This window comes from Ostrea edulis, chromosome 10, assembly GCF_947568905.1.
Source record: "Ostrea edulis chromosome 10, xbOstEdul1.1, whole genome shotgun sequence".
Lineage (NCBI taxonomy): Eukaryota > Metazoa > Mollusca > Bivalvia > Ostreida > Ostreidae > Ostrea > Ostrea edulis.
Window position 1 is genome coordinate 42,412,745 of NC_079173.1, and position 16,550 is coordinate 42,429,294.

Consider the following 16,550-nt stretch of genomic DNA (forward strand, 5'->3'; position numbering starts at 1 on the left):
CAGTCCTTCACCAGCAGTGGTGACGTCTCCATATGAGTGAAATGTTCTCAAGAGGGACGTAAAACAATATTCAATCAATCAACGCAACAGTTAGATATATCGACGGAGTTTTTATGATTTAACAAGAATAATTTCCATTTATATGTCGACTCGACAGAGTCCTTTGAGTTTGAAATGAAGTAAAACACAGAGTCCTTCACATCTGCTTCGTACCTAGATATTCTATTGAAAATTAATATCAACAGGAAACTAACAACTCAACTTCGGGACAAACATGATGATTTCAACTTTTTCCATCCTCAACTTTCCATCTTTATTTAGCAATATTTCATTGTCACATGTATACAGTTATATATCTCTCAACTGATTCCATACACAAGAGCTTGTTCTGCGTATCGAGACAGGCTACAGACAGGCAGGTTGATGTTACAAGGGTTTCAACGGTCTCGTTGGAAGTCAGTATTTCGCAAATTCTATAGTATAATCTTAAATTTGTGAAGATTGAATTACATGATATAGGGGTCACGACGGGTATGACCGGTCAAAAGGGGATGCTTACTCCTCCTAGGCATCTGATCCCACATCTGGTGTGTCCAGGGGTCGGTGTTTGACCAACTATCTATTTTGTATTGCTTATAGGAGTTATGAGATTGATCTCTGTTCGTTATCTTCACCTTGCATGATCATTCTTAACACATTTTGAAGTGATGAACTTTCGAGTTATCATAATGTATATTTTGATTTCACATGGGTAGGGATAGGTCTGTTATGAATTCACATGGGAATTCCACTTTGGTGAAGGTAGATATATGAGATGGGGGTTATACTATATATTCAAACTGACATGGTTTAACATGTCAAACACTTCTGAAAAGCTGGTGATCTTTAAATTCACACCTTAAATATTCCAAAAATCTGATTACCAAACAGTTTCTTCGGTAAATTGTACATGTGTAATTATCATTTGTATCATATCATTGTACTTTCTAATCACGTTAACATTCTGAGTTTTTGTCCATACGTTTGACTGCAAACCTACTTCTTAATCACACCACCCTGTAATATACCCTGAATGAGGAATACAAAACACCCCCTTGTATCTCTGTCATATTGTCACTGCGAGTTGAGAGTTTGGGAATCCCTATAACGATTCATACTTCTTAATTTAATACATATCCTTTACCTTTAGTTGATGTACTCTCTTTCCCTTTTCAAAGTTTTTGGGGATGCAGGCACAAACTCCAACTGTTCCTAATGTCTAATGATTTGACCTATCTCTAATTGAAGTGGAATTAAATGAAAGATGGGGGTTTATACTATATATATCCACACAAAATTTGAAGGTTTAATTCAATTGCATGTATTCATAATTCAAATAAACATCTTTAATATTCCATCCCGAGTATGGTTTTGGTAGAGTCAATGCTGCTCCATATGATTACGATTTAGTTTTTGTTAAAGAGAATATTTTTGAAAATTGGTTAATTTTTGACAGCGTTTGTTTCGCCTTTAAGGTCCTGGGGATGAAGAAGTCCAAAAATTTGCAATTGATACCCCCTCTGTATCAAAGATGCTTCATAAAAATGCGAAAAGAATTGGAGGGTCAGTTAACAAGAAAAAGTTAAAAATTCTCACTAGATTTTATCTTACTTGAGATAAGGGTGCCAACTCCAGGGAGACAATTCGAATCTTTCCATTCAATGGAATATTTTGTGCAAGTTTTTTCCTTTTCAGGTTTATTGAATTTTCAGCATATTTTTGTCAAATCGCATGTTCTTTTTTCATGTTTTCTCATTATAACCCCTTCGATTGCATCTGATCAGTTTTTGGATCAATGTTCATCGAATTTGACGCGATTACGCCTGACAAGTAGATACTGTGTATGAAAAGGACGAGAGACAAACAAAACATGCGATCTCCTGCTCTAACTGAAGTAATGAAACAGACACGACCAGGAGAACTACTAAAATAGACGACCAGGAGAACTACTAAAACAGACGACCAGGAAAACTACTAAAACAAACGACCAGGAGAACTAATAAAACAGACGACCAGGAGAACTAATAAAACAGACGACCAGGAGAACTAATAAAACAGACGACCAGGAGAACTACTAAAACAAACGACCAGGAGAACTAATAAAACAAACGACCAGGAGAACTAATGAAACAGACGACCAGGAGAACTACTGAAACAGACGACCAGGAGAACTACTAAAACAGACGACCAGGAGAACTACTAAAACAGACGACCAGGAGAACTACTAAAACAGACGACCGGGAGAACTACTAAAACAGACGACGAGGAGAACCACTGAAACATACGACCAGGAGAACTACTAAAACAGACGAACAGGAGAACTACTAAAACAGACACGACCAGGAGAACTACTAAAACAGACACGACCAGGAGAACTAATGAAACAGACGACCAGGAGAACTACTAAAACAGACACGACTAGGAGAACTACTAAAACAGACACGATCAGGAGAACTACTAAAACAGACACGACCAGGAGAACTACTAAAACAGACGACCAGGAGAACTGCTAAAACAGACACGACCAGGAGAACTACTAAAACAGACACGACCAGGAGAACTAATAAAACAGACGACCAGGAGAACTACTAAAACAGACGACCAGGACAACTAATGAAACAGACGACCAGGAGAACTACTAAAACAGACGACCAGGAGAACTAATGAAACAGATGACCAGGAGAACTACTAAAACAGACGACCAGGAGAACTACTAAAACAGTCGACCAGGAGAACTACTAAAACAGAGGACCAGGAGAACTAATGAAACAGACGACCAGGAGAACTACTAAAACAGACGACCAGGAGAACTACTAAAACAGACGAACAGGAGAACTACTAAAACAGACGAACAGGAGAACTACTAAAACAGACGACCAGGAGAACTAATGAAACAGACGACCAGGAGAATTATTAAACAGACACGACCAGGAGAACTACTAAAACAGACGACCAGGAGAACTACTAAAACAGACGACCAGGAGAACTACTAAAACAGACGACCAGGAGAACTATTAAAACAGACGACCAGGAGAACTACTAAAACAGACGACCAGGAGAACTACTAAAACAGACGACCAGGAGAACTAATGAAACAGACACGACCAGGATAACTACTAAAACAGACGACCAGGAGAACTACTAAAACAGACGACCAGGAGAACTACTAAAACAGACGACCAGGAGAACTAATAAAACAGACACGACCAGGAGAACTACTAAAACAGACGACCAGGAGAACTACTAAAACAGACACGACCAGGAGAACTACTAAAACAGACGACCAGGAGAACTAATAAAACAGACACGACCAGGAGAACTACTAAAACAGACGACCAGGAGAACTACTAAAACAGACACGACCAGAAGAACTACTAAAACAGACGACCAGGAGAACTACTAAAACAGACGACCAGGAGAACTAATAAAACAGACACGACCAGGAGAACTACTAAAACAGACGACCAGGAGAACTAATAAAACAGACACGACCAGGAGAACTACTAAAACAGACGACCAGTAGAACTACTAAAACAGACGACCAGGAGAACTACTAAAACAGACGACCAGGAGAACTACTAAAACAGACAACCAGGAGAACTACTAAAACAGACGACCAGGAGAACTAATGAAACAGACGACCAGGAGAACTACTAAAACAGACGACCAGGAGAACTAATAAAACAGACACGACCAGGAGAACTACTAAAACAAACGACCAGGAGAACTAATAAAACAGACACGACCAGGAGAACTAATAAAACAGACGATCAGGAGAACTACTAAAACAGACGACCAGGAGAACTAATAAAACAGACGACCAGGAGAACTAATAAAACAGACGATCAGGAGAACTACTAAAACAGACGACCAGGAGAACTAATAAAACAGACGACCAGGAGAACTAATAAAACAGACGACCAGGAGAACTACTAAAACAAACGACCAGGAGAACTAATAAAACAAACGACCAGGAGAACTAATAAAACAGACGACCAGGAGAACTACTAAAACAGACGACCAGGAGAACTACTGAAACAGACGACCAGGAGAACTACTAAAACAGACGACCAGGAGAACTACTAAAACAGACGACCAGGAGAACTACTAAAACAGACGACCACGAGAACTACTAAAACAGACGACGAGGAAAACCACTGAAACATACGACCAGGAGAACTACTAAAACAGACGAACAGGAGAACTACTAAAACAGACACGACCAGGAGAACTACTAAAACAGACACGACCAGGAGAACTAATGAAACAGACGACCAGGAGAACTACTAAAACAGACACGACCAGGAGAACTACTAAAACAGACACGATCAGGAGAACTACTAAAACAGACGACCAGGAGAACTAATGAAACAGACGACCAGGAGAACTACTAAAACAGACGACCAGGAGAACTACTAAAACAGACGACCAGGAGAACTACTAAAACAGACGACCAGGAGAACTACTAAAACAGACGACCAGGAGAACTAATGAAACAGACGACCAGGAGAACTACTAAAACAGACGACCAGGCTCCGGGATCATGAAACTGTCTTAAAGTTAAGTCAAAATTTTGACTTTAAATTAAGATTTTGACTTAGCTAAGATTGCTGACTTAAATGGATCACAAAACGAAAACAAAAAGCAAATCTTAACTAAGATTGTCTTAACTTAAGTCTAAGTCTAGAATCTTAAATTGCTATGGCAACAAGGAACTCTTTTGCGTAGAGGTAGAATTTGCAATCGTAGAAAAATAAAAAAACAAAAAAATTGTCCAAAAGTTAAGATCCACCACAGAAACGAAATTGGGCGCATTCGTTTCGCACAATCGAGTGATTGATCCGGTAATGACCCCCTATAACTTAATTGGATCATATAAGAAGGCTAATCCGTGCGCTGAATTTTTGCAAGCTATTGCTGCTACTTTTTTGTCTACCGACGGCTTATTATTTTCTAAAACGCAAGCGAATTGTTTTCTTACCCGGATGATGAATCAAGTGCCGTCGATGGCGGAACTCTTTTCAGTATGAAGGTAAGAAATTATATCGTCTGCTTGTATACATTAACAACCATGGCAGTAGAGGAGAATAGCGCGAAGAGGCAAAGGAAGTCGAACTGGAGTTCAAGAGAAGAGATCATCCTTGTTGAGGAAGTTCAAAAAAGGGAGTCCCTATTATTTGGGAAGTTGTCGGGGCCAGGCAGGACTGCCTTAGACAAGGCGAAAGCCTGGCAGGATATTGTCAGTCACTTGAATGCGTAAGTAGGTCTATATAACCTGTGGTCTTTTTTCCCCTCACAGGAAATCCATTCATTTAAATATGAAATCTAGCACTTACATGAACGTTTTCTCTCAATACTCAACATACAAAATATATTCAAATAATTATCGGCACAACCACAATAATTGGCAAAGACCCAATATATCAAGAATGTACCAGTATAATAAAAGTTTTATGCCAATTTAATATTCACTCAATTTGACAATTACTGGTTTGTCTTCATTAATCATCAACCAAGTAAATTTATCCTTATTTGTTAAATATATAAAATTTTTGTTGAGCTTGTATATACCAATAAGAAAAAACATATTTCTCTCTTCAACATAGAATGGACAATGAGTGAGGAAATGAAATTCATCTTCTACACAATTAAGGTTACATAATTCATATATATTCTTTTGTTTCTTTTTAAAGAAATATCTTCTGGCCAGACTGGGTTTTTATAAATTCAAGTATATAATCAGTATTATACATTACTGTGAATAGTACACAGGTATGACTCTGTATGACATGTATACACATACTTAATAATGTCACAACATGTATAAACTGATGAAGGCCTACATGTACATGCAGTATACATTAGATATTTCATATTACTGAACCAGGCAGCTATTTTCAAAATTATTTGAGTCATTGACATTACAATTTAAATATTTTCAAAGATCATATTTGTTGTTCAATAGTTTCCAATGTACATGAAAAATTGATGGAAATTTATAATTTATAAAGATCAGTCATGTCTTTAAAGACCCAATTTTAAGTTGACACCCCCAAATTGTAAGCTTCCTGCCAATCAAACATTTAACAATATATCTCAGCTGCAGTGACATCTGCAGACATTGTGGTCTGGGGCTACCCCAGAGAGGTGTTTTGATAACGATAACAGCCAGTTCTTTAGATCTTGAGGAAGCCCAGTATACCTGAGTTTTGATAGCAATGACCTGTCCACAACTGCTCATAATTCAATTGTTTTTTTTTTTTTTTTTTAAAAAAAGGCCCCTGAACAATGCAATTTCAATATAATTGTAATTTTTCCCCTCTATATATCTGTATTATAAATTACACAATCAGAAATCAAACAATAATTTGCACAATAATTTCTAAAACTTGTAACTTATTGAAATAATTTATGCCATCAATTTATGATACCTCTATATTCATAACAGAAATTATTCATTGAGTCAATGACAGAGAGAGAGAGAAAGAGGGGTGGGTGTAGTATGTGTGTCAGCTACCCTTAGGAATACAACCATATGGTCATGAGATGAGTCTTTAAGTTTTATAGGCATGTGTACGTTGTTTGTATTATGTGGTAAATGCATTAAGTATGTGTACAGTAGTTTTGTTTACTTTTTTCATAGTGGTAAATCTGCCCAAAGAAGTGTGTTAGAAATTAAGAAGAAGTACCAGAATATCAAACAGAAAGGTAAATGCATGTTTACATGTAATGATGAATATGGTGTTAAAACTATGATTATCTCTGTATGTGCATAAAAGGAGTTGATGAATAGATCATAATTCATCATAATTCCACATAAATACAAATATATCTATTAATAGTGTAAAGTTTTGTCTGTTACAATTTTAATGAATATTGTATTTACTAGTATAGCCCTTACGAGTAATTTATCTTTACTAAAGATGAATATTTTGAGCATGTTAAATATTTAGCGGCAGTGTGCTACTGCTTTGTATTGTTTTGGAACATACGATCGTAGACAAAGTGAAAGTAGACCTACACGTGTGAAAAATACATTGAATGTCTCAAATATTTACGATGTCTTTTATTGGAATACTTGCACAGATATTATAATGTATGTTTAATCTATTCAGGGATGTAATCTCGTTACGTATTCATTGTTATTTTACCTGTTTCTTGTAAACACATGTTGTTAGGCTGCAGACAGTTTTCGTTCTATTTTTAATGTCGGCGCATTGCATTATAGTCTATTTCCGCTTTACTTCTTTGATCCGCCAAGAGATATTCTTGCATTCACGGATAGAAAGAATAATGAGTTTTAAGGTAATTAATTTATTTTACAGTTACGAATGAATTAAACTTGTATTATTTTAATATGTTTTATGAAAGTAACGTAATGTTTTCTTGTTAATAGTTATCAGAACTATTTTCCGTTGATTTTCAACGGTCCGTTTATCCGTTGATTTAGAACGGATTCCGTTGTATTGTAACGGACCGTTTAGTAACGGCCTAAACGGGACTATATAAGCTCGTCAGCGTCGGTTGACGGGAACTTGGACATTTTTCAGATTTTTGATTAGACGTAGGTTTTATCTCTGATTCATTTGTTAATTAATCGATCTTGTTTTTGAATTTCCCTTCTTCAAGAATCTATTTCTTTAACTTATTTATTTCTAGTATAATCTTAGGGGATATCTGCAGCATTTTTCTAAGCTATTACATACTTTTGGTGTTTTTCATCTAAGATAATATTTATAAGATTGTGAAATTTTTCTCTTATTAATTTATCAATACTCTGAATAAACCATCATCTCAAGTTATTTTAATATTTGTGTTTCATTTGCCAAGTCTACATCTTTATCTATTTTATCATTACAATTTTTGGTGTCAGAAGTGGGATAGTCTTAGCGCTATCCCATTACAATAGCTTATAAATTAAAATATTTCGCTGCACCCCCCCCCCCTTTTGACTGATGAAAGTGAAGGCAATGAGTATTTAAGAAATGATTAACAAGATGGAAAAGGTCTCTAAGATATTATCTTAAAAGGTTATGCATAAATTATAATTTACTATGGTAAAAACGTTCATACAATGATTTACTGCAGTAAAAACACTGATTTACCATGGTAAAATATTGATATGTTGAATGTAACAAGGAAATAAATAGCAGTCATTGATATCAGCTATTGTGACATGTATCGCGCAGTGCACAATTGGCATCAGCATTACCAAGTTTATGATAATTTGATAATACATCTATATAAAGAATGTTACAATGTTTCATTGAATTGTAGCAAAAGAGAAGAGAAGTGATATCATGAGGCCCAAAACAGGAGGGGAAAAAAAACCATCATCACCAAGTGCCAGCGAGCAGCTGGTACTGGACAATTTTGAGGGGAGGCCTAGTATGTGTGGCCTTACCAGTGGAATAGACACAGCTGGTAACAGATGTTTACAATAGATTGCATATTCTTAAAACATAGTAAGCAGCAATTGAGCTATATATCAGAATTCTTTATTTGATGCTAATTATAAGACTTCATAATGTATCAGAGCATCAAAAACTGTAGTTCACCTGAGGCTCAGGTGAGATTCTCTGGTCATATTTTGTCTGGCATCAGTCTGTCATTTTGTTATTATTGTTGATGCTTTTGGAATTTCAATTTATGGTAATATTTTCATTTTAATTATATGGTATCAGACCATGTGACCTTGACCTCCATAACAGCAAGGTCATGATATGTCATGAATCTTTGGGGTTAGGTTGGTATGGAGTCAAAATATATATGTCATTGAAATAAAGATTGACTCAGGTGAAGATTGATAAATAATTACATGTTGAAAGAATTCAAACATCAAATAAGTACTATAAAAATCATAATTTCTCTTTAGAGCCTATTGGTGACTTGGAGAGTCTATTTCTACTGCTGCCTCCAAGCCACACTGCTTCTCCATCAACATCAGCTGCAATTGTATCGCCATTGCCCATTCCATCCGTTACTACTTGTTCATCCTCCACTTGTTCATCATCATCATCAACAACAATTTCTTCAACATTAGCATCAGTAACTCGGCCCTCTACTACCGTAGCATGTACAACCCCCATCCCCCATAACACCAGACACGCTTCTGAGTGAAGAGCTTTTGAATATTAGAGAGAGGAGAAAGCTCATCAAAGACCAACAGGTGCTAACTAGAATTCAGAAACACTATTTTATGTTGAAAATAAAACAGAGAGTTCCATTTTTTGACATGGAATGTTTTATAAGTGAAAGTTAATTACCTCCCCTCAAAAACAAAAACTGGCATTACTCATAATATATATATATATATATATATATATATATATATATATATATATATGTGTGTGTGTATATATGTATATATATATATATATAATTACTTGATAGTATTTAATTTTGCAAACAATACTGAAAATAAATTTTAGTAAAGCACATATGTGTAACTCAAACGAAGGTGCAAGTGAGCTTTTCTGATCGCTTTTTGTCCGTCGTCTGTCTGTCTATTCGATACTTGTTCAATAGTGTAATTACTAGCTATAATTATACCCCCGCAACAAGTTGTGGGGGGTATACTGGAATCGGGTTGTCCGTCTGTCCGTCCGTCCGTCTGTAGACGCAATGGTTTCCGGGCTCTAAAACATTATCCTTTCCACCTACCGTCACCATATCATATATATGGACTACCCATGGGATGAAGATGTTCCCTATCGATTTTGGGGTCAAAAGGTCAAAGGTCATGCGAACTGGACATCGAAGTAGCAACACTCAGAAAAGAGGTAGTTTATACCTATTACCAACACCCTTTGGGAGATTGGGGTAAGCGGGGGGGGGGGTATTCTTAGTGAGCATTGCTCACAGTACCTCTTGTTTTAATATGCATTTAATAAAAATGATATTTTCATAGTATATGAATAACAAGTGATTGTGAGGTCAAGTTGTGTTTTACCATCCATCCTTTCAGATTTAGATTAAACCATTTCAGTATTTTATCAGTGAGCATTGATGTTGTAGGCAATCTAATTGATAATGATAGAATTCATCAATGTCCATTTCATTCTATTATTTACACATGTATATATGATTTGATGTATTACACTTTCACTACAATTTACATCGAAATTGTTATAGATTTCTTGATGTACATCTATAAGATGATTGCATTTTCTAAAAATGATTAATATTTTTTACAATTTGTTGAAGATATTGTACACAATTAATAGAATAAAATATATTTTATTGTTTTTGTGCAGTTTTCTTTCTTCCTCTCATTAAATCTTGTGAACACTTAGAACTCCTCTGTGGCTTATCAGATGGACTTGAAACTTGTACAATATGCTTCATTGTAAAACTATAGAAAATGGAAGGGGGAACATCATTGTGATAAAACAATTATTTCAAGTTTTGTATTCCTATAGGAGTTACATGAGATTGATCACCTCTAAATATGGCTGTGAAAATGATAAACTGGTATACTTGTAGAACTGGAATAGATAGAGACAGGAAGTCTTTGGAAATGATAAAAATATGTTTTGACCAACTAACTAGTACATTTGTACCTCCGGTGACCTTGACCTTTGACCTTGATTGATATATTACAATCATAATTTGTTCATTGATTAAAACATTGTCTGGCAATGATATCCCTGTATGTGAAACCGTTGTTGTTGGCGTGATCAATCTCTTGGACATCTGGTCCAGCTATGAGTAGGTCATCAGCTGAAATGGTCACAATGCCCTGTCTCAAAATTCCTATATTATGTAGAACCACACATGCCACCACATACTGACAGGCTCTATCCGGTTTTGTCCGCAGACCAACTGCCAGGGATGGAAACCTCCTCTTTAAAATCCCATAAGTTTGCTCAATTACAACTCGTGTACGGCACAGTGCCGAGTTGAACCGCTCTTTGTGTCGTACATCATTGGTATTGTTGTAGGGAGTCATTAGATAGGTTTTGCATGGGTATCCAGAGTCACCAAGCAGCAAGCCATCATGCTGACCTGTAATTGTAAAGTGTGGCATATGTTCCTCTCCTATGAAAGATTATGTCTGAACAGATTCAATACATTGCAATTGGTTGATCATCTTTCAAGATAAGTGGTTCTGAGTTTATATACCTTTCTGAATTTATGAGTTACTTTGTGAAACCACGTCATTTACATCTATATCTTGTCTATAAGTTTTGATATATGACAAAAATATTTACCATTCTCAAACTGACGACATAGAGTACTTTCTCTAAAGACTCTGGAATCATGGCAAGACCCTGGCCATTTCGCCACACAGTTGGTTATAACAAAATTGGTGTCGCATGACATCTGAATTTTTTTCTTCACAATATTCATGAATATTGATACATTGCATATTACAGTCCAATACAGTCCAATGTACCTATCCTGCATGATACAAATGAATATTTATAAACACCTCTAGTTTGATAAGTTTTTCAATATAATGGTCATGAGCAAAAGTCAACTACTTACCCTCTCCTTGATTTTTTTTGATTTTTTTTTTTTATTTTTTTTTTTACAAATCATGTATCACCATAAATTATAGAATTTACACAATAACAGTAATGGGGAATGGAGAACAATGCGAAACAGTCTTTAAAACATATTTACCATAACATTTAAGGAATGATATCCTTTCCGGTTGACGTAGTCCGGTTCATTTTCTACTGGCGTCTGTATTCGAATAAATGTGCCATCAACACAGCCCAACACACCCGGAAACCCTACAAACAATACATTGTGTTATGAGGGACTGGTTCAAGTCCTGGGTGCATCTAAACACATTAGACTGTTAATTTTGATCATTACAAGTGAATAACAAAATTTGAGGACATCTACACTGTATATTCGACACAAAGTGGTTAATTGGATATGGACAATACATTGTGTCTTTAACCCCCCCCCCCCCCCCCCACCTTCCCCTTAGCTCTATTATAAAATACCTAAACAATTCGTTATCCTTTAAGCATGTTTTGGAATTACATGTGTCAATGATAGGATTTTTTATAAAGTATGGATTTATAACCGCTATCTAAATAGGAGATGCGTTTTATTAAGTTTAGGAGGGTTGAAAAGCATGAACTGAAATGCGTGTAGGACGAATAGTGTGGACTGATTGTCATGCGCTTGGAAATGTGAAGGTCATGTGAAATGGAAAGTAGCTATAATTCATACCTGCGATGTTGTGGAACTTTCTCTTGGTATTAGTCGCGTTTTGGTCAGTTGGGAATATAATATAACGATTAGCGAGGCTAACTAACGCTGACGCAACCCTTCTAATGCATCTTCCAGCCGTTGACTTGGAGAGGTGTATTGAATCTCCAATTAGTTGATGGAAGGCACCGGTCGCAACAAACCTCAAAAACACTAAAAGCTGTACCATTGGAGGTAGGGCCAGCGATCTTCTTGTGGGATGGATGACGATGTCTTCTATTAGACCACAGAGAAAAATAATGGTGGGTCGGCGGAAATGGTACCTTTCATAGAGCTCCTCGTCTATCCGCATATCGAGTGGGTTTAAGCGATCCCTAAATACTATTGGTCGGGGAAGACGTCTTTGTGGACGGGCATCACGCTGATCATTTCCAATTCGCCTCAAAAATGCAACAAGTGCGGCCATTTTGAATGAACTTAGCGATAGTCTTAGAAAGTTAAGACAGCTCTAAGACAGTCTTAAAATTTAAGACAAAATACCAATCTTAAATCAAAGTGATTTTTTTGTGATCCACTTTAAGACCAGTCTTAAGATTTAAGTGCAACTTTATTGATTTAAGACAATCTTAAAGTTTAAGACAGTTTCATGATCCCGGAGCCAGGCTCCGGGATCATGAAACTGTCTTAAAGTTAAGTCAAAATTTTGACTTTAAATTAAAATTTGAACTTAGCTAAGATTGCTGACTTAAATGGATCACAAAACGAACTTAAGCAAATCTTAACTAAGATTGTCTTAACTTTAGTCTAAGTCTAGAATCTTAAATTGCTATAGCAACAAGGAACTCTTTTGCGTAGAGGTAACAAAAAGATATAAAAAATAAATGACTTAAACAACATAGTCAGTGTCTAAAACGTCTAGTTTATGATCACTAATGCTGACACAGGCACATACATGTACCCCCCCCCCCCCCTTTTATTAAAAAGAAACTTATTTTCGTTATTACATACATGTGCATACAAATTTTGATGTATTGACCCCGTTGCCTCCCTCTTTCTAAAAGTAAAAATGAATGAAAGTGGAAATGTAAGAGTGATTGAAGCGATAATTTTATTAAATTCAATGCCTTTATTTATTTTGTCGACTGTGTGCGTACATGTACATGTAGCAAAGAAGGATAACTCTAATTAATTTCAAATTCGGGCTCGGACTGCACATTATTCGTGTGCAAATGCAGACTGCAAGTAATGATTGTTTTCTTCTTCCACATTGTCAACAAACTCAGTCAGGTAAATGCATGTACTTTTGTAGTCGTAACTTTTTAGTGAAACGGTCGTATGTGTACGTGCTACTTTCACATTTACATCTACTTTACGAACTACGATGAGGCAGTGAAACGGATAATCGGGCGATCAATCCTGCGATATTTTGATCACATAAGAAGTCATATTTATGCCTATATATTTGAAAACACCCGCTCTCAATTTTTCCGGACTAGCGGTGTTACTTTTCGATTACATGGATTTGACTTCTTTTCCTGTAAACAAACCTTTTATGTCAATACTCTGCTTTAAAAAGAAAAACATTTTTTTTTTTCATTATATGATTTTCAACGTCTAGATCCTGTTTTCGATCTACCGACAATCTATTGTTTCTTAAATAAATGATTTGTCCGCTTCATGGTAGGGACAGACATCTTCAACGACGGACATCACGTTAATTTTCTCTTACTCGCCTCAAAAATGCAACAAGTGCGGCCATTTTGAATGAACTTAGCGATAGTCTTAGAAAGTTAAGACAGCTCCAAGGCAGTCTTAAAATTTAAGACAAAATACCAATCTTAAGACTAAGTGATTTTTTTGTGATCCACTTTAAGACCAGTCTTAAGATTTAAGTGCAACTTTATTAATTTAAGACAATCTTAAAGTTTAAGACAGTTTCATGATCCCGGAGCCAGGAGAACTAATAAAACAGACGACCAGGAAAACTAATGAATACAGAAAAAAGATAATCCTGTAGGCAAGCCATCGAACCAGGAAACATAGTTAACAGAAATGAAATGTAAACCTGTTGTAGGTAAGACATGGAAGCATGACAGATAGTGTACGCAGATGACATATACACCTGCTGTACGTTTCAATCCTAGGCTGGACAGTTGACAGGGGCGCAAGGATGTACATAACGGTATCTATGTCGTATGAAACAGTGTTGTTTTTCTCAATGTTCGAACCCATATCAAAGGACTAGAGCCACAAAGTACTAAAATTGGCCCTTTCGCAAAAATAAATGAGACTTTCACAGTTGATGCTCTAAGATTTATAGGTCATAGAACTATTTATTTTATAACAATATCTTTTCTAGTTATTGTTTTACAGTCGCTTAAACTTTGTACTGTTTTTCAGCATGAAATCTAAATAACGTCATGGTGTTGACGTTATGAGAATCACAGTGTAAAACACACAAAAAATGGACGTATAGGTTAATATATATTTTGGGGGCTTACTCTGATTGTAAATCAGAACTGTTAAAATACTAAGAACTTGTATATTTTCTATCACGACGTTTAGATTTGAGATATATTGCCTCCTCTCCCCACTTTACATTTTTTTCCCGCTGTATTGGACATAATTGAAAAATCGTGATCAAAAATCAAAATTCCATGCGGTGAAAGGACCACAGCAAACAGTATTGTTTTACCGTCTACCTCAGAGACGAGTTTATTTTTTTAAAGTTGTATATCTATTTGTATAAATTTCCATTAAATTGATATTAATTGACGATAAAAAGAGAGACAATTCTATAATTTTGGTTAAACTTGAGTAATTATAGTAACTAATTAGGAAAACGGATTTTTTAAACATCCCCCTCGTGAACGATTTTTTTTTTTTTTTTTTTTTTTTATAAAACACGGTTGACCTTTAAAATTGTAGGCACATCTGAAGCCATTTTTCTGAGCGAAGTAGACTTTTAAGTCCGCGGAGGAACTCCGTGGATGTCACCTGTGCCTCTCTCTCTCTCTCTTTAGGGTTTCTGTGGACGTAGTGTTTGTGTAACGATGGCATCCCAAACAGAAGCTGACACGAAGTCTACACCCCCTCCTCTCTCTCTCCCCCCTCTCTCTCTCTCTCTCTCTCTCTCTCTCTCTCTCTCTCTCTCTTTCTCTCTCTCTCTCTCTCTCTCTCTCTCTCTCTCTCTCTCTCTTTATCTTTATAAATATAAAACCGGGATAAATTATAGATATAAGCCGTTATAAATTATAAATAGAAATATCTCAGTAACTCTCTCTCTCTCTCTCTCTCTCTCTCTCTCTCTCTCTCTCTCTCTCTCTCTCAATATAAAGCCGTGATAAATTATAAATAGAAATATTGCAATAACTTATTTATGCTTTTTTACTATTGTTTGATTTCTGATTGTGTAATTTATAATCCATGTGGTATCTCAAACAGAAGTATTTTTTAACTACTGTAACAGTTTTACGCATGGGCAATATAACCATTATACATGTTGATGTGCTGCGCCAATAAAGAATTGTTCATGTTTTTATAAATATAAAGCCACAATAAATCATTAATAGAAAATATTCCAATAACTTTGTTTTTTATTATTATTGTTTGATTTCTGATTGTTTAATCTATAATACATGTATAACGATGGAGAGAGAAAATACGATGATAAATTGCATTGTATAGGGGACGTTAGAAATTAAAATATTCTAGGTGCGAGTCAATGCTATTAAAACTCAGGTATACTGGGACTTTCCTCGAGATCTGAAGACTGCCGGTCATCATTAGCCATGATTGCTATCAAAACATCTTTCTCAGGTAGCTGTAGACCACAGTCTCGGCAAACGTCAATCAACCTAAGCTCTATTGTTAAAAGTTTGATTGACCAGCGGCTTATCATTGATCGCGACGCAGGTAAAAGTTGGGGGCGTTAACTTAAAGTTGGGTCTTTAAAGACCCAATTTTAAGTTAACACCCCCAAATTATAAGCTGTCTGTCAATCAAACATTTAACAATAGATCTCAGGTGGAGTGACATCTGCAGACACTGTGGTCTGGAGCTACCCCAGAGAGGTGTTTTGATAACAATAACAGTCAGTACCTACAGGCATTCTTTAGATGTTGAGGAAGCCCAGTATACCTGAGTTTTGATAGCATTTACCTGTCCACAACTGCTATTTTCTCGAATTCAATTGTTGTTAAAAGACACCTGAACAATGCAATTTCAATATAATTGTAATTTCTCCCCCTCTATATACATGTACATGCATTATAAATTACACAATCAGAAATCAAACAATAATTTGCAGTAAGAGAGAGAGAGAGGGGGGGGGGGGGCGT

General features: G+C 36.0%; 2 protein-coding genes across 2 annotated transcripts; one reads left to right on the forward strand and one right to left on the reverse strand.

Moving 5' to 3' along the window:
- Positions 1–5,065: 5,065 nt before the first annotated feature.
- On the forward strand, positions 5,066–8,483 carry LOC125676279 (nuclear apoptosis-inducing factor 1-like). The gene is made up of 3 exons (XM_056150957.1): positions 5,066–5,295; positions 6,683–6,747; positions 8,317–8,483. The coding sequence occupies exons 1-3, from the start codon at positions 5,066–5,068 to the stop codon at positions 8,481–8,483; spliced, it is 462 nt and encodes a 153-aa protein (XP_056006932.1).
- Positions 8,484–10,654: 2,171 nt separating this feature from the next.
- Positions 10,655–12,717, reverse strand: LOC130050715 (putative nuclease HARBI1). Its single transcript, XM_056150958.1, has 4 exons — positions 12,232–12,717; positions 11,668–11,780; positions 11,253–11,364; positions 10,655–11,046 (listed from the first exon to the last, which is right to left on the reverse strand). The coding sequence occupies exons 1-4, from the start codon at positions 12,674–12,676 to the stop codon at positions 10,655–10,657; spliced, it is 1,062 nt and encodes a 353-aa protein (XP_056006933.1). The 5' UTR covers positions 12,677–12,717.
- Between the last annotated feature and the right edge of the window lie 3,833 nt (positions 12,718–16,550).